Source organism: Dipodomys spectabilis, unplaced genomic scaffold (assembly GCF_019054845.1).
Source record: "Dipodomys spectabilis isolate Male_0828 unplaced genomic scaffold, ASM1905484v1 ptg000363l, whole genome shotgun sequence".
Taxonomy (NCBI): domain Eukaryota; kingdom Metazoa; phylum Chordata; class Mammalia; order Rodentia; family Heteromyidae; genus Dipodomys; species Dipodomys spectabilis.
In genome coordinates this window covers 4,751,902-4,778,371 of record NW_024871040.1, presented here as the reverse complement: position 1 = coordinate 4,778,371, position 26,470 = coordinate 4,751,902, and the positions used below count along the sequence as shown (strand labels likewise).

The following is a 26,470-nucleotide window of genomic DNA, read 5'->3' as shown; positions in this document are numbered from 1 at the left end:
AAGAGGATAAATGGCCTAGGGCTGGGCTTGAATAGTACAGTACCTGCCTAAAAACTCAAGTTCCTGAGGTCAAACCTTGCTTGGAAGGAGCCTAGAGCTGGTAGCTCCTATTTGTAATCCTAGCTATTCAGGAGATTAAGATCTGAGGATGGTTATATACCAACCCTGGCAGAAAAATCTGTGAGAATCACTTTTCCAATTAACCAGCAAAGCACTTGAAATTGGAAGCATGGCTCAAGTAGTAGAGTACCAGCTTTGAGCAAAAAAGCTAAGGAACAGCACCGAGATCACCAGTTTAAGCCTCAGAACCAGCATGCATGTATGTGCATGCATGCACATGCACACACACACACATAGTCTAAATCTACCAATTAAGACAGTCTAAGAATAAAAAGACCCAACACACACAAAGTCTAAATCTATTACTTAAAAGATAGATTAAAAGAATAAAAAGATCCAACCATATACTGTCTATAAAAAGTCCACTTTAAATATAGACAAAGACAAATTTACACATAGATAAAGACAAATGAAAGAAAATGACACATCATGATACACTAACCAAGAGAAGAGTAGAATGGAGTAGCTATATTAGTATAAGACATGGAAAACTTCCAAACAAGGAACATAATCAAGAGTAAAATGATCATTATACAATAATAAAGGGTTCAATTTTCTGGAAGGCCTAACAATTATAAATGTGAATGTACCTATCAAAATAACTTCAGGGCTAGGTGCTAGTGGCTCATGCTTGTAATCCTGGCTACTTAGGAGGCTGAGCTCTGAGGATTGCAGTTCAAAGCCAGCTGGGCAGAAAAGTCCAAGAGACTCTTATCTCCATTAAACCATTTAGAAAAACCAGAAGTGGGGCTGTGGCTCAAGTGGTAGAGCACTAGCCTTGAGCTGAGAGCTGAGGGATGGTGCCCAGGCCAAGAGTTCAAGCCCCACAACCAACCAAAAAAAAAAAAAAAAAAAGAACTTTAGGGCTAAAAATGTGGCTAAGTGGTAGAGTGCTTGCCTAGCATGCATGAAGCTCTGGGTTCAATTCCTCAGTACCACATAAACAGAAAAGACCAGAAGTGGTGCTGTGGTTCAAATGGTAGAGTGCTAGCCTTGAGCAAAAGATGCTCAGGGACGGGCCCTAAGTTTAGGCCTCAGGACTAGCAGGAAAATAAAAGAGGAAGGGGGTAACACTGTTCAACAAGAAATGTATTCATTACCTTACTTAGGTAACTGCAACCCCTCTGTTCATCACCTTTACAATTAAATAAACGTAAAAAAAAAAAAAAAAAGAACTTTAAAACAATGAAAGTAAAAATGGGTAGAATTGAAAATCAAAATACTTGGAGAGTTCAATACTTGATAATAGAAGAAGTTGGCATGAAATCAGTAAGGAAATAGAAGACCTGGGTCTAACTGATATTTTTTTATAAAACAAGCTTCCCAATAAGAACAAAACATATGCATACTGCTTAGAGAAGACAGACTTAAAAGACTGTACATTGTACAATTTCATTTATATCACATTCTGGAAAAGATACAACTATAAGAATGGAAACATATCCATACAATTAATGGCTACACTTGGACTAGTCAACTTCCAATGGAAGAATTGCCATTATTAAATGATGGTTACCATTTAATAATGGATCTACAGTTGACTAAAACACCATTATTTGGCAATGGTGATCTGATCAGCATCAAGTAATCTCAAGCTTTTCATCCAGACACCACCAGTTGCTGAATACTGAAGACCTCCTAATTCCACTGAGTTAGTGGGAAAGTAAAAACTTTTCCAGCTCTTTAGCCAGGTAGCTACCTCCCACCAGAGCTAACTGATATATGATATAAAGATTCCTGGAGGAAGCATCAACAAACCCTGCCACTAAATTCAATTGCCAAAAGTACTAGTAAAAGAGCATCTGAACTGAGCACTGGTGGCTCACATCTGTAATCCTAGCTACTCAGGAGACTGAGATCTTTGGATGGAGGTTCAAAGCCAACCTGGGCAGAAAAGTCCATGAGACTCTTATCTCCAATTAACCACCAGAAAACTAGAAGTGGCACTGTAGCTGAAAGTGGTAGAGCACTAGCCTTGAAAAAAAGAGCTCAGGGACAGCGCCCAGGCCCTAAATTTAAGCCCCATGACATAGAGGAAGAGGGGAGAGGGGGGAGGAGCGTGAGAGAGCGTGCAAGCACTAGTCCATTAATAAGGAGATTTTTATTGGCTGAACCTGAGACATTTTTTTGCAATTTAACATCCAATCAGGCATGGTGCTATAACATAAACGCACACATGATAAAATACTAATTAGAAAAACAAAATTCTCTTATTTAAGTGTAAGTAGAATAAGAGACAGGACCTTTTAAATTTTAGTAATTTTACTTAAACTTTCAAAATGAAAATTATATACTAGATTAAAAAAAATTATGCCACTCTTCCTGGCCCGAGGTGATCTGCTTAACCTGAAAACCCTATAAAATCATACAAGCCAAGAGGTTCAAATCTTTGTGTTCAGTTTAAGAACACCAGAGAAACAGCCCAAGCCATCAAGGGTAAACATATTTGAAAAGCGACTGAGCATCTGAAAGATGTCACTTTAAAGAAGCCATGTGTGCCATTCTGATGTTACAGTGGTGGAGTTGGCAGGTGTGCCCAGGCCAAACAGTGGGGCTGGACACAGGGTTGGTGGCCCAAAAAAGAGTTTTCTGTTGCACGAGTTTAAGAATGCAGAGAGTAATGCTGAACTGAAGGGTTTAGAGGTAGCTCCCTAGTCACTGAACACATCTAGGTGAGCAAAGTACCCAAATTGTGTCACTGAATTTACAGAGCCCAGGAATACATTTAGTATAAAATAAATGAAAAAAAAATTATGCCAAGACAAAGAAGAAAAGCAGCTTAAGACAGAACTCAGAAATCCTATTCTTCTTGTCACAGTTTCGATAACCACAGTAGATTTTATGACCAGGAAATAACAGCTTAGTATGGCTACAAGTCATTTGCTTGTTCTTAATTTTGTAGGTAGTCATTTTTCTAATAACTGTTTAAAAGATCAACAAATTACCACATAAAAATTCATCCCAGTGTTTCCCTACATCCTGTATTTGCAATGTTCCAACTAAACCTCATTAAGACATTAGAAGAGCCTAGGGAGAGAATAGGAACAGCACTAGCACAGCTCCTGGTACACACTTCATGCCCAATGCCATGTCAATGAGGCACCAGGTAATAAAAAGAAAAGAACTAGGAACAGAATTTTAAGACATTTAGTTTGTCTTCAGTAACCTTGGTCCACAGAACTTCCACCTTCTTTACCCACAAAAGCCAGAAATAATAAACTTTTTCATTTTTTGCTCAGATTCCCAAGTTGATGCTAAGAGTCCCTTGTGGTGCTTATGACAATGGAATTTCCAAGCTCCTTTTCCTAGAAGCTCATGAGCTAAGAGGTCTAGGATCCCATATTTAAAGAAGTGACTCAGGGATGGGAATGTGGCTCAGTGGTAGAGTGCCTGCCTAGCATGCAGGAAGCCCTGGGTTCGATTCCTCAGTACCATATACACAGAAAAAGAGAAGTAGTGCTGTGGCTCAAGTGATAGAGCACTAGCCTTGAGCACAGGGAGGCTCAGGGACAGAGCCCAGGCCCTGAGTTCAAGCCCCATGACCGGCCAAAAAAAAAAAAAAGTGACTCAAGTACATTTGAACAATACTGCCAGAGATGGGTCTTCCCCTTGTAAATCTCACTCTGCTGCAGCCCAAACCAGATGCTCTAGAAAGAAGTAGAGAGCCCTCCAGATAGGATCCTTCCTACAAGACATTTCCAGCCTAGTACCACACAGAAGTGGCAAGCTAGTTAACCAAAGCTTGAGGGCATCATCCCACAGTTACACATACTCCAGAATCTATGGCTGCCTGGTACCTGCCCTGACCACAATGGCATAGACTGCAGGTAGACTTTATCCCCAGGCCAGGGCACATGTAGTTAGTTAGCTGCAGAAGGAGAGTGCCTGAGCCACTGATTTCCATCTCTGCCCTCAATGCATATAGCCCAGAACACAATTTGTATAGATACTTCTTCATAGCTCTTCGTTGGCAGCATACAAAATCCTACAGTTAGAAAGACTAGGTCAAAACACAGCAAAATCAACAACAGGAAATAGTAGATCTAAGAGGGAAGGGGTGTGTAGAAGAGTGAAAATGTTGAAGGAGGTGACACTGATCAAGATGAACTGTATTCAAGCCGGGTGCCAGGCTCATGCCTGTAATCCTAGCTACTCAGGAGGCTTAGAACTGAGGATCATGGTTCAAAGCCAGCCTGGGCAGGAAAATCTGTGAGACTCTTATATCCAATTAACCACCAGAAAACTGGAAGTGGCGCTGTGGCTCAAGTGGTAGAGTGCTCGCCTTGAGCTGAAGAGCGCAGGGACAGCACCCAAGCCCAGCGTTCAAGCCCCACAACCAACAACAACAAAAAATAGATGAACTGTATTCATAAACTGCTTTGTCATATGGCAACTCCTTTGTACAACTACTTAAAGATAATTTAAAATTTTAAATCCTACAGTACTCAGTTGTCTAAAATGTTTTACTTGTAGGCTATTAAGATTCATCAGCCATTTGTGCTACTAAGTTCACAGAGATAATTAATAAAAGCTGACAGTGGATATTTATTAGGGGATAAAATAGTGCTAAGCACTTTACAGGCTCTAGCTGTTGTTTTGTCCACTCATCTCCTCCCCTGGGACATATTCACAATATTACAATGACACTTAGGGCCTCACTGAAGAGGGGTGGATAAGCAAGGCTTTAAAAATGAGCTGAGTGTCAGAATGGAAGTCTGACTCGAGAGTTTAGGAGAGCCTAAAGAGAGAACTTAAGCACTCCATGAGCTATATACTGTTTTAGATTGGGGACATCATCATAGGGGCTAAAAGGTAGGTCAGGATGTATCGAGGAGTACTACGTAACTTTGTGCCTTTCCTCCCATGTAAATCCTGTGAAGGTCTACTCAGAAAATGGTATATAAAGAAAAGAAAGAAAGGCAGGGTTTAGGCCAAGGAGATTCTAAACCTTTCACTGTTTCTTTAGAAGAGGTCTTTCTAAGAGGAGAAGATCCTAAGTTTCAGATCAGCCTGGGCTACATAGAAAAACCCTGTACCAAAAACAAACAACCTTAAAGAGTTGTAAAAACTACATTCATTAATAATAACTCATTTCCCTACTTGTAATTAATACATAAAGTACTCTTTCCTTTTATTTATTTTTTCCTGAGATAGGGACTGAGCCTAGAGCATCACCAGATATACTAGTAACCTTGGCTACAAATGTATACCAGATTGCCTGATATGATGTCAATAGCAAAGAAAGTAGCAAATAATTAGCCAAAGCAGCCAAAAGAATCTAACTAACAAAACAAAGGGCAAGATTTTGACATTTTTTTAGATGTACCTTGAACAGGGATTTCTCCATAGTTTGGTCTTTTATCCGACAAGGCTGTTAGGGGCTTGGATGTTGAGATTGGTCCACTTATGGAATGTCTCTGAAATCATAAGATACATAATACAAAGTCAGGTAAAATCTGGTACTAAAACTCACATGAAAAAAAAGTGTTGCAAAGATGAAACATAAATTTGCATCCTGTGCTATAGTAATGTTATAACATTCATACGCCATAGGCATACCATGGGATTAATGAACTTTTTAAAAACTTCAATATTATGAGATGTATAGATGTATGTAGATTCATATATAGTTGTAAGATATAATACAGAAATTCATGTTCTCTTCAGTTTTCCCAAATACTAACACCTGGTAAGTCTGTAGTTAAACACTGCAGGGAATGTGGCTTAGTGGTAGAGTGCTTGCCTAGCATACATGAAGCCCTGGGTTGGATTCCTCAGTACTACATAAACAGAACAAGCCAGAAGTGGTGCTGTGGCTCAAGAGGTAGAGTGCTAGCCTTGAGCAAAAAAAGCTCAGGGACAGTGCCTAGGCCCTGAGTTCAAGCCCGGACTGGGAAAAACAAACAACAACAGCAAAAAAAAACACTGCAACCAGGATAGTGATAATCAAGATATAGAACTTTTCCGTCATCATAAAGATTTTTTCTTGTTTTTTGGTTTTTTTTTTTGGGTCCGGTCGTGGGGCCTGAACTCTGGGCCTGGGGCGCTGTCCCTCAGCTTTTCAGCTCAAGTATAGCACTTTACCACTTGAGCCACAGTGCCACTTCTGGCTTTTTTTTTCTGCTTATATGGTGCTGAGAAATCGAACCCAGGGCCTCATGCATGTAAGGCAAGCGCTCTACCACTGAGCCACCTTCCCAGCCCCCATAAAGATTTTTTCTATGGTCCTTTTACAGTTTCAACCATCTTTCCCTTGCAGACCCCTGATTACTGGTCTCCTGATAATGACTGCATTATTTTGTTTAAAAATTCTTGAAATATCTAACGGCAATTCATTAAATTAAAAAAAACCTCCATATAGAGCTGGGAAGGTGGCTCAGTGGTAGAATGCTTGCCTTGCATGCATGAGGCCCTGGGTTCGATTCCTCAGCACCACATAAGCAAAAAGAAAAACAAAAGCCAGAAGTGGCGCTGTGGTTCAAGTGGTAGAGCGCTAGCCTTGAGCTGAAGAGCTGAGGGACAGCGCCCAGGCCCAGAGTTCAGGCCCCATGACCAGACCCCCCAAAAAAAGAAAAAAAAATCTCCATATGGAAATGCAGACATATTTCTATTATGCTTACATTAGTCATTCCTACTCTTATTACAAACAGACCTCAATTCTGCCACCAACTAATTAACTCTGAACTACCCCAGAACAATAGTCTCTTCATTTCCAGAACTATGTGGAAATATTCACCAGTGATACTTACACCAATAACATAATTAATATTTTGAGCCTTTTCTCAGATGTCAGTCATTCCCTCAGCTTTTACTCGGCCCTTTTAAAAAAAATCTAGCTAATGCCCATGTAATGTAACCCCTCTGTACAGTATTTTCACAATAAAAAAAAAAAATCTAGTTAACTCAAGGCTACTGTTTTTCATATTCCCAGCAGATACGTACAAGAGGGACCAGATATGGTTTATGTCTGTAATTCCAAGTACTCAAAAGGTAAAGGTATAAGGATCATAGTCCAAGGATCATAGGGAAAAGTACAAGACCCTATTTGAAAAAGAAAAAGGAAAAAACTAAAAAGAATGGGACATGGCTTAAGTGAGGCCTGGAGTTCAATTCCCACTATAAAAGGAATAAAGGAGAAAAAAGGGAGGGAAGGGAAGAGAAGGGGAAGGGAGAGGAGGGGAGGAGTGGTGAGGGAAAGGAGAGGGGAGGGGAGGGGAGGAGAGAGGGGAGGGGAGGGGAGGAAAATACATAAGAGGCCCAGTTTCTCTTTTTGTAACCTCTTCTTACAAGTAACATTCCACTATTTCTGCCATACTCCATTTATTAGAAACAAATCAAGTCCAGTCAACGCTTAATAAGAGCAGATTATATAAGCAATAGTTACTAGGAGTTGAGAATCACTAGGAAGCACTTGATCTTTGTTCCCCTTGACCTTTTTGAAGTTGTTGGGCTTGGTTTGGTGCTGGTACCAGAACTTGAACCTAGGGCCTCTTGCTCTCATCGATTTTTTTTTTTAGTTACTATCAGTTTATTATAAAAGGGAGATATGGAAATAATTTACATGATGAAAGATCTCAGAACTTCACAGGATGCCATTTTAGTGATGTATTCACTCTACATACTTCCCAAGAATGTCACCATCCCTAAATAAGAAATAATCCTTGTCATCTACAACTACTTTGCCGCCTCCATATTCTGGGAGAAGAACTTTATCACTCACTTTCACACTAACTGGCTGAATCTCTCCACCCTTTCCTTTAGAGCCCAATCCCATAGCCACTACTGTGGCTTGCAATACTTGGAAGCATAATGCCTCCCTTGGTTACAGTTTCAGCTGCACTCCTTTCGACCAACACTCAGTCAAACAGAGGAATGAACTTCCTAAATGCTTGTCCGGCCATGACTCTTTGAGGTCGCCACTCGGACTCTGCTCTCACGCCGACGCTGCAAGGAGAGACCCGCTCTCATCGATTTTTATTGCCTTATCTAGTCAAAGAGGTTTCTCTACTGTTGCTGATAGGAACTCACATACTTCTCTACCCTATGTAAACTATGAAAGTATTTGTCTGATGGGCTCCTATAACTGACCTGGTAAACTACTGTCTGGCTTTGTGGGGATGCATGTATAGACTGGCACTCAGGTTGGAGGCATGGCTCAAATGGAGACTACATGCCTACCCTTGCAATCACGCAGACTCAAAGGGATGTCCCTGCAGATTTCTGGACCCTCTCTTTATAAAGCTCCTTCCCTACAAGAACTCTACCCTGAAATTTCTTCATTCTTCATAAATGATGATTTTCCTAGCTACTTGGAAGGCAGAGGTAAGATAATTGTGGTTTGAGGCCATCCTGTATAAAATGTTAGTGAGACACCTATCTCAAAAAACAAACCAGGAATGGTGGTTCATATCTATAACCCAGCTACTCAAGAGGCAAAGGCAGGAGGACTTTGGTCCAAGGACTGTCTAGGAAAAAGTACAATATCCTAGGGGGTGAAGGTGGGGGAGCCCTAATGCAAAAAGAGCTAGGAAGTGGTTCAAGTAGGGCAGGGAAGGTGGCTCAGTGGTAGAGCGCTTGCCTTGCATGCCTGAGGCCCTGGGTTCGATTCCTCAGCACCACATAAGCAGAAAAAGCCAGAAGTGGTCTTGTGGCTCAAGTGGTAGAGCACTAGCCTTGAGCTGAGGAGCTGAGGGACAGCGCCCAGGCCCAGAGTTCAGGCCCAATGACCAACCCCCCAAAAAAGAAATAGTAGAGGCATTTACTAGTAAGCATGAAGTCAAAATCCCAGTACTGTCCCCTTAGATCTGACTGGCTTCCCTGCTTTGCTCCAAGGCAGTTCATCTCTGGGCACCATCATCTGGAAATTGCCTCCAAGAAAAAAAGAACATGGGCCATAGCAGGGTTTTCCTATGTACCTTCATTTTCTAGGAATAACAGTTTTGTATCACTTTTTCAGACATTACAATGTCTGAAAATAATTGGTTCTTACATTTTGTCCTGTTTTCTATTTGTTTGTGATAGTAACTCCTGCAACTCCCTCATGGTCAGAAGAGAATTCCCACCCAGGGAGTTTAAAAAAAAACCAACAAAACCTAGCAATCCCAACCTTAGACTCTAGTCCCCAGAGATTCTGGTTCACTAAGATGAAGCCTGGGAATATATGCATTTAAAAATTCTCATGCTGATAATCAACAAGGTGAAGAAGAAAAGGCAGAAGAGTCATGGGTTTCAAACAGCTTCGGCTATGCTCTAAAACCTTAGGGCCTGACTCAAGGGGTAAGGCACCTAGTTAGCAAGAATGAGGTCCTAAGTTCAAACCCCAGTCCACCACCACCAACAAAAATCATGGTGGCTCGTGCCTATAATCCTAGCTACTCCGGAAGCGTGGCCCTTGTTGACTGCATTTCATACATATACAGATATGAAAACAGGAGTAGGATATTTCTGCTACACTTTTACAAGCTTACTGAATTTTGGTTACATCTTGTTCCTGTTAAGACATCCTGTTCCTGTTAATTAAGCCAAATTCTAATGCAGATTGTGAACCTGAGCTCAGCCAGTGTGAACAGAGGGCAGGGCCTGCTGGGTTAGGGATAAAAGGGGAGCAGCCTGCCTGCTGTGACTGATGGTGTACTCTTCTGCAAAAGTAAACTTTGCCTTGCTGAGTTCCTTTTGAGTTGGTGTCCTTATTCCCATGCAGTACCCCAAACATCCCAAGACAAAGCTAACACTCTGCAAAAGTCCACTCATAAAATACATGACCAATAATTAGCATAGCACAAAAGTTAATTCAAAAGGAAAATGTTCCTATGTCCTATTGTTTTAGAGAGTAGGTATGGCCAAGACTTCTCTGTATCACAGAAACTAAGTTTGGGGCAATTTTCCTCTGGCTACTCTCACCCATATTCCATTAAGCCACTTTGGCTTTTGAGCACCACAGAGAACAGACCCCACCTTGCTCTTGGCCTACATTCCCCCAACAGCAATGAAAGGTAACTTCTGAAGCTTGAATGTAATGTGAATCAATCATGTTTTCGTGCTACACTGTGGCAAAATGGCCCCAAATGAATACTGCTTCTCTGCACTCATGCCTTGTTCAGATCCTTCCCCTTCTAAATCTGAGATGATCCTGTGCCTTGGTTGGACCAAAACAGCAAGCTACAAGTGATTCTGTCCAAGATCTATGTTGAGATCTTCTCAACATGGCTTTTGCTAACTTCCACTTTTATTCTCCTGGAACTGGACCAAAGGATGAAGGAATCAGAGAAAGAACGTGTGGAAAGAAGGGCCCAGGATCCAGCTAAGCTCAGGCCCCAGCCAACTCTGCCTGATACTGCAATCACAATACTGAGCCTGAGCACAGCAGCAAAGGACTGCCTAGCCAACCCAGAAAGTGAAAATAGGGTATCTGCCATTTCATGGATAACAGAGGAAGAAAATGTGTGTATATATGTATTTATGCATATATATACACATACATACACACACTATAAATATATATATATACACACATACACACACACATACTCATCTATCAGAAAGAATAGTGTGTTGAATATTATGTCATTTGCAGGGAAATTGATGAATCTAGAGATTAATGACTCGTGCTTTCATATGTGAAGGTTAGACCTAAATTTTAAACATATATGAAAATATGTTCAGCTATATACATACATACACAACAGACTAATGTATGGTATACCCAAGGGAAGATTCCAATGGCGTAACTCCTCTGAACAACTAATGAACAGTCTAACAAATGAATACCAGGGAGCTGAAACATTTTGGGTATGGGAAAGAGAAGGGGGTCAGATGAATAAAGACAGGAATTGGGAGCAAATATAGTCATTATATTCAATATGGGAAAGATGGGGAACAATGATGGAAGGGGTGACAACGATCAAGATGTACTATACTCATAACCCAACTTGTTAAGCTGAAACCCCTTTGTACATCTACGTCAAATTTTAAAACAATTTTTATTTATTTTTTTTTTTGGGGGGTCCGGTCATGGGCCTGAACTCTAGGCCTGGGCACTTTCACTCAGCTCTTCAGCTCAAGGCTAGTGCTCTACCCCTTGAGCTACAGCGCCACTTCTGGCTTTTTTCTTTTTGCTTATGTGGTGCTGAGGAATCGAACCCAGGGCCTCAGGCATGCAAGACAAGCGCTCTAAAGCAATTTTTAATAAGATAGTTGCACTTTTAAGTCACTAAATTTTGAAGTGACTCACTAGACAGAAAAGATGAAACATAGCAATTACATTCTTAGAGAGTCATCTACATTTTCTAGAATAATACCATTTATATTTATGATTTACTTCCATGAAGAATATACAGTCTTAAGCAACAAATTCCACATATGCCTCTCTCAGGTAATCAGTGCCTACCTGAGTCATGCATGTGTGACTTAAAGAAGAGATTTCATTTTTAGGTTTTGGGGCTCCCAGCCCTTACCTGCATGGGGGAAACAGCTGCTGCAGGAGGAGTTTTCATAGGACTTGGACTCAGAGGCGTTCGAGGAATTGCAGCTGCAGCAGGGTTTGGTACTACAAAAGTAACAAACAAGTAAAAACTGAATACTTTACAGTGTGAATAGAAGCTTTCTTAACTGGACTCCATTTAACAATTCACTAGATAAGCCAATACTCTTGACTCTCCCCCACCCCACCCCCTCCCACTACCTTAGCTGCTGTCTAACCTATGCCCTTCAAGACAGGTTCCCCTCCTACCAGGTAAACTCTCTGTCTCCCTAAGCCAGTATTTCATTTTTGCTGTTAATTACTTTACAAAAGTAGTCCATAAACCAATGAAATCTACGTATTAAAAAAAGAGGACTGAGGGGTATAGCCCAAAGGTACAATGTACTTACAGAGGGTCATGCATCAAGATTCTAGATTCAAACTCCAGCAAAACACACACACACACACACACACACACACACACACACACACACACACACACACACACACACACACACACACACACACACGAAACAACAACAACAAAAATACGAGATGGAGCAGGGCACCAATGGCTCATGTTCAGGGATAGCACCCAACCCCTGAGTTCAAGCCCCCAAACCAGAAACAAACAAACCAACAGGGGTTGGGAATGTGGCTTAGTAGAGTGCTTGCCTAGCATACATGAAGCCCTGGGTTCAATTCCTCAGTACCACATCAACAGAAAAAACTGGAAATGGTGTTATGGCTTAAGTGGCAGAATATTAGCCCTGAGCAAAAGAATCTCAAGGGCAATGCCCTGGCCCTGAATTCAAACCCCAGGACTGGTATAAAACAAACAAACAAAATAAACAGAGACAGGTTGTCAGGCATTGCCTACAATGGCCTATAGCACTTACCTAGCAAGTACAAAGCCCTGAGTTCATGGAAGAAAGGAAGGGAAGGAAGGAGGGAGGAATACATACACATAAAAGTGCTTTAGATAAGAGGCCAGACATTTTGTAGATATCCAGCAATTGAGTATTATATCAAAGAAAGGTGCGTTCCTGCTCATCTTTCCTTACTTCCTCCAGTAGAATTGACCGCTTTACCTAACATGTATTTAATATGTGTGTTTGTATGTCAATCTTCCTAATAGTTGGAACTATCCAACTCTCTCTCTCTATATATATATATACCTCTTATTTATACATACTTTGTATTTATTTTTATATATCTAGGTTCTAGTAATGGCTGCAAAAACATGGTTATTTTAAAAAACCAAAATAATAATTCATTTGAAGAAGAGTTAAATTCAAAATGAGCTACATCAGTGAACTGAAGCCCTCCCAGAGCATGGCAAGATAAAGCATTGACCACTGAGGACCGTTTGATAGAGCCAAGTGCTCATACTTAGAATTGGGAATTTTACCGGTATCTTCTACACAAAGATAAAATTCACACAAGATGAAATTAGCCATTTTCACATGTACAGTTCAGTGGCATTATGCACATTTACCATATTATACAATTGCCACTTCTACCGAGCTCCAAAGTTATTTCATCAGTCCAGAAGGAAACTCCTTACCTATTAAGCAGTCACTTTTCATCTACCCTTCGCAGCCCATCGCAATCTGTTTTCTGTTTCTATGAAAATGTGGTCTGTTGTGCCTGGTTTCTTTCACTGAATATAATACTACGAAGGCAGCATGTAGTAATATTTGATTCCTTATGGCTGAGGAGATATCTATTCCACTGTATTTTTTGTTTGTCCTGTGTGGACACTTAGGAGTGTTTTATTTTGTTAGTGTATACTAATTATACAAAGGGTTCTCGGTGTGCTATTTCCATACATGTATATATACTTTTATCAAATTTACCTTTTCTATTACTCTTTTATTCTCCCTTTACTGAATACGCTTTAACAGGTTTCATTATTCCATTCATAGAGTCACTAGAGAGCCTACTGTGAATAGTGCCATCATGAACACTTTATGTACAATTCTTTGTCTAAATACTTACTTTCAATTCTTATGTAATTCTTTTCTGGGTCAATGAGATATACTTTATTATTATGTAATGTTTTATTAGAGGTGCTTTGTTAGTATTCTGAATCATCACATGATTATAACTTCACAGTAAATGCCATTATTTTCTTATTCTAGAAGTATATATGTATATATACCTGTTTACGCATGGGTGAAGAAAGCTGGGGAACATAAGATCTGTTTGGTACATAAGATATCTAGGAAAGTGCTGGGCAGTGGTGGCACACACCTATAATCCTAGTTACTCAGGAGGGTTGAGATCCATAGATCAACAGTTCAAGCAAGTGCAGGTAGAGAAGTCTAAGAGGCCAAAATAACCAGCAAAAAGCTGAGCTGGCAGATTGGAGGTATGGCTCAAGTGGTAGAGTACCGGCCCTGAGCAAGAAAGTCAACAAAGCTCAAGGCCCTGAGTTCAAGTCCCAGTACAGGCGCGTGCGCGCGCACACACACACACACACACACACACACACACACACATGCACACGCACACACGCACACACAAAGCCAAACTAGAGGCATGGTGATAGAGCACTAGCCACAAGCAAGTCAAACAAGTATTAGGTCCTAAATTCAAACCGATAAAAAAAAAAGTCTAGGACACATGAGTGTCAATCTCAAGGATGCACTAAGATACATAGAACTAAAGAAGCTAAGATAAAGGGAAGGGAACTTTCCCTTTGGCAGAGAACTATAGTTGTATATATGGAAGTTTTAGAAAAGAAGTTATTGAAAGCCGGGTATCAGTGGCTCACGCCTGTAATCCTAGCTACTCAGGAGGCTGAGATTTGAGGAAAGCAGTTCAAAGCCAGTCCAGGCAGGAAAGTCTGTGAGACTCTTATCTCCAATAAAAACCATCAGAAAACCAGAAGTGGTGCTGTGGCTCAAGCAGTAGAGCGCTCTCCTTGAGCTGAAGAGCACAGGGAGAGCGCCCAAGCCCAGAGTCCAAGCCCCACAACCAACAAAGAAAAAAAAAAAAGAAGTTATTGAAAGTCATAAGAAGTCAGGCATGGTGGCTCACACCTGTAATCCTAGCTAGCTACTCAGGAGGCTGAGATCTGAGGATCATGGTTTGAAGCCAGACCAGGCAGGAAGTCCATGAGACTCATCTCCAAAAAATTACTCAGAAAAAGCCAGAAGTGGCTCAAGTGGTAGAACACTAACCTTGAGCACAAAGAGGCTCAGGGACAGTGCCGCGAGTTCAAGCCTCAGGACCAGCAAAAAAAAGGAAATAATAAGAACGTGTGTGATCCAGATGAGGAGAAGATACATGGTAAGGTCTGAGACAAAGGCTTCTAAAGCAGAACAGATTCTAACTCCTCCATTAAAATTGATCTGGCCTTTTGGCTTATTGATACTATATAAAAGTTTGATATTATATAAAAGACCAAGAGACTAAGATAAAGTCCAGGAAACACATGGCAAGTGGTATAATCATATGCCATGAGCATAGGAGACAAGGAAGTACTTACCTTGAGATGCACTGTCGAAGGACTTGATGAGGGTTTTTACTGTAGGAGTTGGCTCTGAGGAGGTTGAGGACCTTCTGCTCAGTCCCATCCCTTGCCTTAAAGCTGCCAAATCTCTCTCAACCGCATTCATGTAGTTGTACACTCGGCCTCGTTCCTCCTCTTGCCTAAAAACAATATTAAACTTTGGGCATTTCATGTGTGGCTGTATGAGAGATCATATACATTTTCTCCTCTAAATTGAAAAGCAGTGAAAGGTATTAATTTTTGTTTTTGGTTGTTGTTATTGTTGTTTCAAAGTGTACAATTAAGTAGAATAGACTACCAGTCTAATAGTCTCATTTGCTTGGTAAATATCAGGAAATGATATTAAAATTTTCAAATCAGGTTAAGTAAGTTAAGTAACCATCAAATTTCATTTCACCTAAGTATGTGCCAGTGAGGACATCAGTAGGTAATCAGCAGTGAAATGGGAGGCAGACTAGCTGCAGGCCTGACTTGAAGCTGGAATCTCTACTTCTGGGAAGTAGAGTACTCTGTTGCTGGGAAGGCCCAGTCCTTAGGAGTCTTGGGAATTTACCAGCATTATGTAGATAATTTTTGCCAGCTCTGGCTAATATGTTGTACTTTGACATGAAAATGAAGAAATGAAACCAAAGCCCATGTTCTTAAAGAATAAAACAAAACTGCTATAATCTCTAAACAGATATCTATGAAGAATTAGAAGAATAGGCCATACTTGTAACATGAATCCCCTAGCAGCTCATGGTAATTTATCCTGAGTCATCAGAAAAGTAAATTACCATTCATTTCTGACCTTCTTACTGAGCTAATAAATTTTTTTTTAATCTGAAATGAGATTACAATTGCAGAGTTTGCATGTCATAAAACTATCAAGTATACTTAGGAACAAAAATTAAGCCAGTCCTTAAGGAAAAATTGTTGTTGGTAGTCATTTGACTCTGCTGGCAGGCTTTCTTGCCTCAAAATGTACAATAGGATTCATATTCAGCTAGTTGTCACGATTAGAAATTTTAATGATCAATAATGGCAATCAAACTTTTGGCTCTCAGAAATCCATTCCACTCCTAAACATTATTGAGGGCTCCAGAAAGTTTTTACTTATCCATTAATTAAAACTAAGAACTATATAAAATATTTATCTCACCTAAAAACAAAGGTAAACCCGGGACTTACATGATGAAAATATCCTTATGAAAAGTTACTATTAAAAATGTAATTATAGGGCTAGTGGTATATAGCCTAGTGGTAGAGTGCTTGCCTAGCATGTATGAAGCCCTGGATTCAATTCCTTAGTACCACATAAACAGAAAAAGCCAGAAGTGGCACTGTGGCTCAAGTGGTAGAGCATTAGCCTTGGACAAAAGACGCTCAGGGACAGTGCCCAGGCCTTGAGTTTAAGCCCCAGGACTGACAAAATATTAATAATAATTATATTCCATATTTTCTTGATCCATTCATCTGTTGAGGGGCATCTGGACTGGTTCCAAATATTAGCTATGGTAAATAATGCTATGATGAACATAGTTGTGCTGGTAGCTTTAGTATGGGCCTGTTTGTGGTCATTTGGGTAAATGCCCAAAAATGGGATTGCTGGGTCATGGGGGAGCTATATGTTTAGTCTTTTGAGAACCTCTATACTGCTTTCCAGAGCAGTTGAACAAGTTTACAATCCCACCAACAGTGTAGTAGTATTCCCTTTTGGTCACATACCTGCCAGCATCTGTTGTTAATAGATTTCTTGATAAGGGCCTTTCTAACTAGGGTGAGGTGGAATCTCAGTGTTGTTTTTGATTTGCATTTCTTTTATGGCCAGAGATGTTGGAACCAACCCAGATGCCCCTCAAAAAATGAATGTACCACCAAAAAGGAAAACGCAGTAAAAAGAGCTAACAACCTGTTAGTAATACAATGAAAACAATGCTAACTGAACGGGTCTTGTGGAAGTATAAGAGCCTCAAAATTACTGACGATTACTGTTGTACAAGATGCTGCTTCTTTTGGAAGGCAACTTGTTGTAAACATGTATCTCAAAGACTCATGAGGTTTTAGGAGCCAATGGAATGATCCTTTAAAAGGAGAATTTCAGAGCGAGGAGTGTGGCTCTGTGGTAGATCATTCGCCTAGCATGAATAAGGCCCTGAGTTTGATCCTCTGTGGTCCCCAAAATGGCAAAAATAAACAAAAAGAATTTCAGTCACTCATCATAACTCCTTAAATAAGGCATTTCTGATAATATACAGAGAAACAAAAATAACAAAGAGTCTATCAATGGAGGATCAAAAATCCTTAGCCTCATTCAAATTCTACTTAAGGAAGCCAATGAAAAATGTTTAGCAATACTTTTCTCTGGGACATACACTAAGACTAGGAAATAATAAAATAAAGTTGTCATAGGTACACTATTTTTTAACTTTTTCCTATGTCTAATTAAGAATTACTCAAGGAGGGGCTGGGAAAGTGGCTCAGTGGTAGAGCGCTTGCCTTGCATGCTCGAGGCCCTGGGTTCGATTCCTCAGCACCACATAAGCAAAAAGAAAAAAGCCGGAAGTGGCGCTGTGGCTCAAGTGATAAGAGTGCTAGCCTCGAGCTGAAGAGCTGAGGAACAGTGCCCAGGCCCAGAGTTCAGGCCCCACGACTGGACCCAAAAAAAAAAAAAAAAGAATTACTCAAGGAATAATCCAGTTTGTAATAACTTCAAATGCAAAGCTACTCTCCCCTACTCATAGATGGTGTCTCATTGTGGAGTTCAGAACATATCCTGACGGCCTCTCACCTAGTAAATTTTATACATTTCCAGTATCTGTTGGATGAAGGAAAAATGTACTATTGATATGTGATTGTAACAAATGGACCTTCTTTAAATAGGAAGTAGAGAGAAATTCACTTTGATTCTTTACTTCTAAAATTACTAGCTAAAGTGTACTGGCCATTGCTCTGAACACTTTGTAGGTACCATCTCATTTACTCCTTACAATACTGTAAAGAAAGTAGTATTGGGCTGGGAAGGTGGCTCAGTGGTAGAGCACTTGCCTTGCATGCATGAGGCCCTGGGTTCGATTCCTCAGCACCATATAAGCAAAAAGAAAAAAAGCCGGAGGTGGCGCTGTGGCTTAAGTGGTAGTGTGCTAGCCTTGTGCTGAAGAACTGAAGGACAGTGCCCAGGCCCACAGTTCAGGCCCCATGACCGGACCCCCCTCCCCCAAAAAAAGAAAGAAAGTAGTATTGTCTTCACTTCAAAGATGAGAAAACTGAGGCTGCTCAGGGAAATTAAGGTTGCTGACCAAGATCAGATCTAGCTAATAAGAAGCAAGGAGCACCTCAGAATGGGACACAAGGGAAGTATACCCTAATATAAAGAAAAACTTGACAGGAACCAGTGGCCCACATCTGCAATCCTAACTAGTCAGGAAGATGAAATCCAATGATCAAGGTTCAAAAGCAGCCTGGGTAGAAAAGTTCATGAGACTCTTATCTCCAATTAACTAGCAAAAAGCCAGAAGTGGAGCCTAGAGCACCAGCCTTGAGGATACTTAAGGGAGTATGCAAGACCCTGAGTTCAAGCCCCAATATTAGTACAAAAATAGAAAAAGAAAAGGAAAAAGGAACAACAGGACTGGATCAATGTAAGATAAGAAGAATCACAAGGTACAGTTTTAAATCATCTGCCTCCAAAGTTGTTGACCAGGAACACAGAAAAACACTATGAAAGATTCATACAGACTGTAGTATTTTACAGGTCTCATAAAATAAGATGCAAAAAGTTTATCACTAAAGCTGGGTGCCGGTGGCTCACGCCTGTAATCCTAGCTACACAGGAGGCTGAGATCTGAGTGAGGATCGCAGTTCAAAGCCAGCCCGGGCAGGAAAGTCTGTGAAACTCTTATCTCCAATAAATCACCAGAAAACCAGAAGTGGCACTGTAGCTCAAGTGGTAGAGCACTAGCCTTGAGCTGAAGAGCTGAGGGACAGCACTCAGGCCCAGAGTTCAAGCCCCACGAAAAGACAAAAACAAAAACAAAGTTTATCACTAAACTGGTGTTGAAGTGTTTTCTACTGAAATATAGTGCACAACTGGTTTCTTAGAACATACTTGCGTGATTTTATTTCCTCCAATTCTTTTGTGAGTTTCTCATTTTTTTCTTGTGCCTCATGCAATCGGCGCTTCAGATCACCAATTTCTTCTTGGGCTTCAGATTTAATGTCATTTGCAATAACTACTGCGGTTTGTAAATCAGCTTGAAACTGTCGCCATTCCGCAGATTCTTCCTATATTAAAAAAGTAAATGTTAACGATCCTTGCTATGCAGGAAGCTGAGATCTAAAGATCAATGTTCAAAGCTAGTCTGAGCAGAAAAGTCCAAGAGAGTCTTATCTCCAATTAACCACCAAAAATCCAGAAGTGGAGCTGTGGTTCAAGTGGTAGAGTGCTAGCCTTGAACAAAATAGCTCAAGAACAGAACCCAGACTCTGATTTCAAGCCCCAAGACAGACAGACAGACAGACAGACAGACAGACAGACACACACACACACACACACACACACACACACACACACACACACACACACACACACACACACACCAAATCTAAATATTAGTTATGCCTATAATCCTAGCTACTCAGAAGGCTGAAATTGGAGGATTGAGGTTTGAAGCCAGCCAGAACAGTGAAGTCTGAGACTCATATCCAATACCACCAAAAAGCCAGAGATAGAGCTGTGTTCATGTGGTCGAGTGCTAGGCTTGAGCAAAAAAAATCTCATGGACAGCACCCAGTCTCTAAATTCAAGCTCCAGGACTGGCACAAAAAGGAAAAAAAAAAACTCAGGCCCAGAGTTCAAGCCCCACGACCGACCAAAAAAAAAAAAGGAAAAAAAAGTTTATTTCCAAAAGAAAACAATGATGGTTTTAAAGCAATAAAACTGTGTGATTATACTATCATGCCTTTTAATGACTTTTTTTAAATCCTAGAGAATTGCTATAGTCTGTACCTAACCAGTAATACAACTATTAGTAGACCTGTTCTTAAAAAAAAAAGGGAAGATTAGATGATCTGCTTACTAAAGCATCCGAGTGTTCAATATATATTAAGGAGAATAACATAAAGCTTTTCAAAGCTAATCTTACAAAAATAAATATCAAAAGTCTAGAACTTTACCTCTAGAAAACTCAAGAAGGTATATAAATGGTATGTGAACCATACAGTACAAAACTATAAATAAACTGACATCAAAAACTAGTAGGAAAAAAAAATCAAAAGTAAAGGAAAAGGAAGAGGAAGTCAGAAGAAAAACACTGAACTCAGTATAGGCAGACAAAATTATACAAGAGGCAGCGAGGAGCTGCATGGCGTGCTGCTTCCCACAGTCATGGAGGGGGCAGTATGACTGGGCAGGAAAGTTTTCCACGGCCCCACCTCCAACACAGCCACAGCTGGGCCATCCTGGAGCCCTTTCACCCGCAAAGCAATTTTTGACATCGTGAAGATAGCCTAAGCAATTGTAGCAAGACCTAAACTCTAAAGTTAGTATATAAGCTGATCAAATCCATTCAAAACATAATACGACATACATAATAAGTAGGATGAAAGAAGATGAATGTGGTCAAAATTGATTGTTCGCGTGTATGAAAAACAAAACTTGCTGAAATTATTTTAGGGAGGAGGATGAGGAGAAGAAAGAGTGATAGAGGAGTGAGACTGATGGGAATATGTTGTAAATGTGTGGGATTGGGATGTAGCTCGTGAGTAAGTGCTTGCCTAGCAATATAACGTCTTGAGTTTGATTCCCAATACCAAAAAAGACATATATCTATCTATCTACATATATATATATATGTACATATGTACAGTTTAAAAAACCTAAAACATTGTAACTCGTGGAAAAGTCACAGTGAAATGCCACCCCTCCCATAACTAAACGTATGTAATTAAAAAAAAAAAAACACATGAAAAAAGCCCAGTCTTAGGACACTTTATAATTAAAAACTAATACTTGTTGTCTTTCCAAATATACAAGGTTCCTAAATCTATCCTCCTAAAACCTTCACTCATAAATTACTAGTACTTTCTTCTACCCCAAATCTAGCACCAGTACCAACTTGAAATGATAGCATTTACCATCTACTCAAAGCCCAATGGGACCCATATCACACTGTATTTACAGCTTAAGGTAAATGATAGATTAATGACCACATCTCAAATTGCAGAAAACTGTTTCCTAACAAGGTTTATCTTACCCGAAGTCTCCTGTGGAGTGTCTTGATTTCTCTTTCCATGTCATGCTTTTGGTCCTGGAGCTTTTTAACTGTGTCTGCAAAGACCACAAAAGTTTTAATATTCTTAGCACTATATTAAATATCTATATACATATATATGCACATACATGTGGAGAAGGAGGTATGCATACATGCAAATAAATTGTCTTGCCTGAAGACTATTCTTAATTCAGAATTTTTAAAGTAAAAAGGCATGTTCAATCCAAGTATTCAGCAACATTACTTCTAAGAAATATACCAAGTTATAATTATGGTTTCTAGATTACTTCCTAAATATATTAATTCTGCAACAAAAAGTTAACTGAAGTTAGTTGTTAGGAATATATACATTACTGATATAAAAGCAATCAAACTACCACTTGAGCCATAGAGCCACTTCCGGCTTTTTCTGCTTATGTGGTGCTGAGGAATCGAACCCAGGGCCTCATGCATACAAGGCAAGCACTCTACCACTGAGCCACCTTCCCAGCCCCAAAAGAAATTGTTTTATTCATTTTATTTATTTATTTTTGTTGATCATGGGGCTTGAACTCTGATCCTGAGTGCTGTCCCTCAGCTTGTCAGCTCAAGGCAAGCACTCTACCACTTGAGCCACAGCGCCACTTCCCCAAGAAAAATTTTTAACAAAGTCAGGGTTCAAAAAAATTAAAAGGAGGAGGAGGAGGGTCGGATGGGGGGGTGGGGAGAGGATGGGATGGGAAGGGGAAACAAAGGAGGAGGCTACAATGCTTGATAAGAAATGTACTAATTATCTTGCCCATGTAATTGTAACCCCTCTGTACAGTACTTTCATAATAAAAAATAAATAAATAATAAAAAAATAAAATAAAATAAAAATTTAAAGTATTAATTAATAAAAAGTATTTATTCAAAAAAAACCCTGTGGTACCAATTTTGTGCCAAACATTTTTTCTAAGTGCTGAAAACATTAAAAACATATATATGCAAAGGATTAAACTTTAAAAGTGTGTCTCAGCTGGTTGCCATGCTTTATACTGTAATCCTAGCTACTTGGGGAACTACTATCAGGAAGATCACTATCTGAGGTCAATACAGGTTAAAATGTTCAGGAGAATCATCTCAACAGTGTGGTAGTATACAAGTATCATCTCAGCTTATGATAAGAAGGATAAAACAAAAAGCAAAGTCCCTATCTCAAAAATATCCGCATTAAAAAAGGACTAGAAACATGGCTTAAGCAGTAGAATGCTTCCTAGTAAGCATAAAAGCCATGCACTCAAACATGAGAACCACCAAAACAAAGTGTGTCTGAAGTACAAACCACTCCAAAGGTCATTTAAACTGGAAACTGAGGTCCAAATTGGGCCCATCCATCTAGTTATGGGCAAGACACCTGTGCTTCGCCAAGACAAAGGTAAGAATGGCTCTGAAACAAGCGAGGGAACTTGGCTCCTTAAACCTAACCATGAATGAACTCAGGGTTTGGATGATAATATCACATATAGAGAAAGAATAAAGACAAAAGCTGAAACTAAAAGTTACACTTTTATTTATATACAAATGATGTTTTTGGTTTTTTTTTGGTCCGGTCATGGGGCCTGAACTCTGGGCCTGGGCGCTGTCCCTCAGCTCTTCAGCTCAAGGCTAGCGCTCTACCACTTGAGCCACAGCGCCACTTCCGGCTTTTTTTTTTTTTCATTTTGCTTATGTGGTGCTGAGGAATCGAACCCAGGGCCTCAGGCATACAAGGCAAGCACTCTACCACTGAGTCATCTTCCCAGCCCCACAAATGACATTTTATAACAAATAGGTACACAAAAATATATTAGGATGTAATTTCTCTTGAAATTTGTTAAAAAGCGCTTTCCTTTTCTTTAAATTTTAATTTCTTTTTTTTATTGTGAAAATACTGTACAGAGGGGTTACAATTATATGGGCAAGATAATGAGTACATTTCTTATCAAGCATTGTAGCCTCCACCTGTTTCCCCTTCCCATCCCTTCCCAGCCTCCCCCACCCCATCCTCCTTGCCCCCTCCCCCCCTCCCCCCTCACGAAAGTTGTAAAGTTCGTTTTCGACATAACGACTTATACATCTCATTGTTGCAATGGGTCCACCTGTATCCCTATTTAAATGATTTGTTTTTCCCCTTCCCCTCCACAAATTATACTGACATCAAATACAGTGAACGCAGGGGTTATACTGTGGGGGAGGGTTTTGATTTTTTTTTTGTCTGTCATGGGGTTTGAACTCTGAACCTGGGTGCTGTCCCTCAGTTCTTCAGGGCCTTTTCAGTTTTCTGATGGCTTATTGGAGATAAGAGTCTCACGGGACTTTCCTGCCTAGGCTAGTTTTGAACTGCTATCCTCAGATCTCAAGTCTCCTGAGAATTACAGGCATGAGCCACCAGCATTCAGCTTCTAAATGACATTTTAAGACATTTAGACTGATCATAAATTTCCAAATGTCATTCATTTCTCTCTCTTTCTTTTTTCTTTTCTTTTTTGGTGTCCAGTCGTGGGGCCTGAACTCTGGGCCTGGGTGCTGTCCCTCAGCTCTTCAGCTCAAGGCTAGCGCTCTACCACTTGAGCCACAGCGCCACTTTTGGCTTTTTTTTCTTTTTGCTTATGTGGTGCTGAGGAATCGAACCCAGGGCCTCATGCATGAAAAGCAAGCGCTCTACCACTGAGCTACCTTCCCAGCCCTGTCATTCAATTTCTCTTGTTCTTATCTTTTCTCTTTACCAACTTCCAACTTCATGGGCATAGAATTCACATACCCCATTATTCTTACAAGCATATTCTTCAGTGCTAGTGTTATATTCTTATTATTGCATCCCTTTCAAATTAGAAGGAAATCTGTCAGCCAGTGGACATATTTAAATAGAAATAAAGAATAGTAAAAGTGTCTCTATTTTCCCTATGAAATATGAATTATTAAAAATGACAAGACAGTGGTAGAGTGCTTGCCTTGCATGCATGAGGCCCTGGGTTCGATTCCTTAGCACCACCTAAGCAGAAAAAGCTGACTTTGATCTAAAAAGACTCTGACCTCCACTAAAAAGCCAGAAGTGGAGCTGTGGCTCAAGGACACAGTATTAGTCTTGAATTAAAAAAACACCACCACATGGGCTAAAGCACACGTGCGCACACACACACACACACACACACACACACACACACACACACACACACACATGAGTTTATATTTACATTCTTGTTTTGAAGACTACTTAACAAAACCACCTAACCTAGTACCATAAGTAGTCCCAAAAGGTCTCACTCTTAACTCTGGAACCTCTAAATGTAATTTCCTGCCTCTCCAGTTTGCCTAGTGTGAGGGACACTGCCACCTACTGTCTTCAATTCAAATTCTAGCATAGAACAGAAATGTATCTTTTTTTTCAATTACAAATTCTACTTCTACTTTTACAGTGTTTTTATTCTAAAAATCAGATCAAATGCTATTCTAATTATTAAACTAACTTTGTTGTAAACAATTCTGAGCCTGTTTAATAATAAAACTCATAACAATTTAATAATAATGGGACTCATAATCTTTTTATGACAAATCAAGAGTAATCCTCTAAGCTCTACCTATCAATCAGGCAGTTGCCATAGGCACAAGCTCAACCTGTAACTCTTGGGGACATGAGGTAAAATCCCTAACAACCTTTCTTGCCATTTGAATGCCCACAAAACCCACAGGGGACTGGACCGTGCTTAGAGAGATTTTTAATTCCAAGTGAACTCCATATGTGATTTTTAGAGGAAGGAAAAGAACAAGAATAAACAATATCAATAAGTTTAGGGGCAGGGTAGGTAGTGTGTCAGACACCTGGACAGTTTTATCTTCAACCCAAGACTCTTGACACAGAAAAAAGACAGGTAAGTTTCAAATGAACTATATGCTAATTTTAATTTGAGGGGGGTTATTGTTTTTTGTCGGTTGTAGGGCTTGAACTCTGGGCCTGGGGACAGTCCCTCAGCTCTTCGGCTCAAGCTGAGTGCTCTACCACTTGAGCCACAGAGCCACACCAGTTTTCTGGTGGTTTATTGGAGATAAGAGTCTCAAGGACTTTCTTGCATAGGTTGGCTGTGAACCAAGATCCTCAGATCTCAGCCTCCTGAGTAGCTAAGATTATAGGTGTAAGCCACTGGCGCCCAGCTAATTTTAAGTTTTATAACTCAACTTTATTTTTCCACAAAAAGTAGGTAGTTTTTTTTTTTTTTTTCATTCTAGTAATTCACAATAAAAAGCCTGGAAAAGCCAGATGCTGGTGGCTTATGCCTGTAATCCTAGCTACTCAGGAGGCTGAGATCTGAGGATCACGGTTTGAAATCAGCCTGGGGAAACAAAATCAAAAGACTTCTATCTCTAATTAACCAGCAAATATCTGGAAATAGAAGCGTAGCTCAAGCGGTAGATAGAGTACCAGTCTTGAATGAAAAAACTAAGGCAAAGAGCTCATGGTCCTTAGTTCAAGCACTATTATTCAAGCACTATTACTGATAATACACACACACATATAGGCCTGGAAAATAGAAAACAATAAGAGTAACAAAAAGGTAATTCATTATTTGCATTTGAGCCTTTCTGAGTTCTTATGTTACTTCAGCGTTGTCTTGCTTTTTTTTTTTTTTCTTCTCTTTAAATCACTGTTGTTAAATTAGCCAGATTAGCCTCAAATTTCCTGGGCTTAAGCAACCTTTCTCTTAGCTGTCTGGCTAGTATTATAATGGACACTGTAATCAATAAAGCTATACTCACGAGTACAGAGTAATTCATCAAATAAACGCATCACAATTTGCTTCAGCAAGTTTCAATAATCAGTTAAAATCATTTCAAATCTATTATAAACATGAGCATCCTCACACAATTGTTCAGTATTATTTGAAGAACAATTCCAATAAGAGGAAAAAGATGGCCCATTTTAAATTACTAATAGGACCCAAATCAGTGCTTTAAGAGCTTCTGTCCTGCTCAAGTAGTCAGAGTTTTTCTGAGTATTACCAAGTTATTTACTGTATTATTTAATACATAGCAACTACCATTTCTTAAAGAATATTAGTATATCTGGCTATCTTTTAGTGTTATTATTACATTTATTTACTTATGGTTAAACTTTTTAAAGGCCTC

The 26,470-nt window shown here is 39.9% G+C and overlaps 1 protein-coding gene and 1 pseudogene across 1 annotated transcript in view; both read right to left on the bottom strand.

Annotated features, from left to right (window-relative positions):
* The window catches only part of Specc1l (sperm antigen with calponin homology and coiled-coil domains 1 like), a 158,159-nt gene that overhangs the window by 62,853 nt on the left and 68,836 nt on the right, over positions 1–26,470 (bottom strand). The window contains exons 6-10 of the mRNA XM_042666204.1: positions 21,332–21,405; positions 19,186–19,361; positions 15,075–15,238; positions 11,574–11,665; positions 5,447–5,537 (exon numbers count right to left, since the gene is read on the bottom strand). Coding sequence (XP_042522138.1) covers positions 5,447–5,537; positions 11,574–11,665; positions 15,075–15,238; positions 19,186–19,361; positions 21,332–21,405 — 597 coding nt within the window. The remainder of the gene's footprint in view (positions 1–5,446; positions 5,538–11,573; positions 11,666–15,074; positions 15,239–19,185; positions 19,362–21,331; positions 21,406–26,470) is intronic.
* On the bottom strand, positions 7,707–24,976 carry LOC122095899 (annotated as a pseudogene).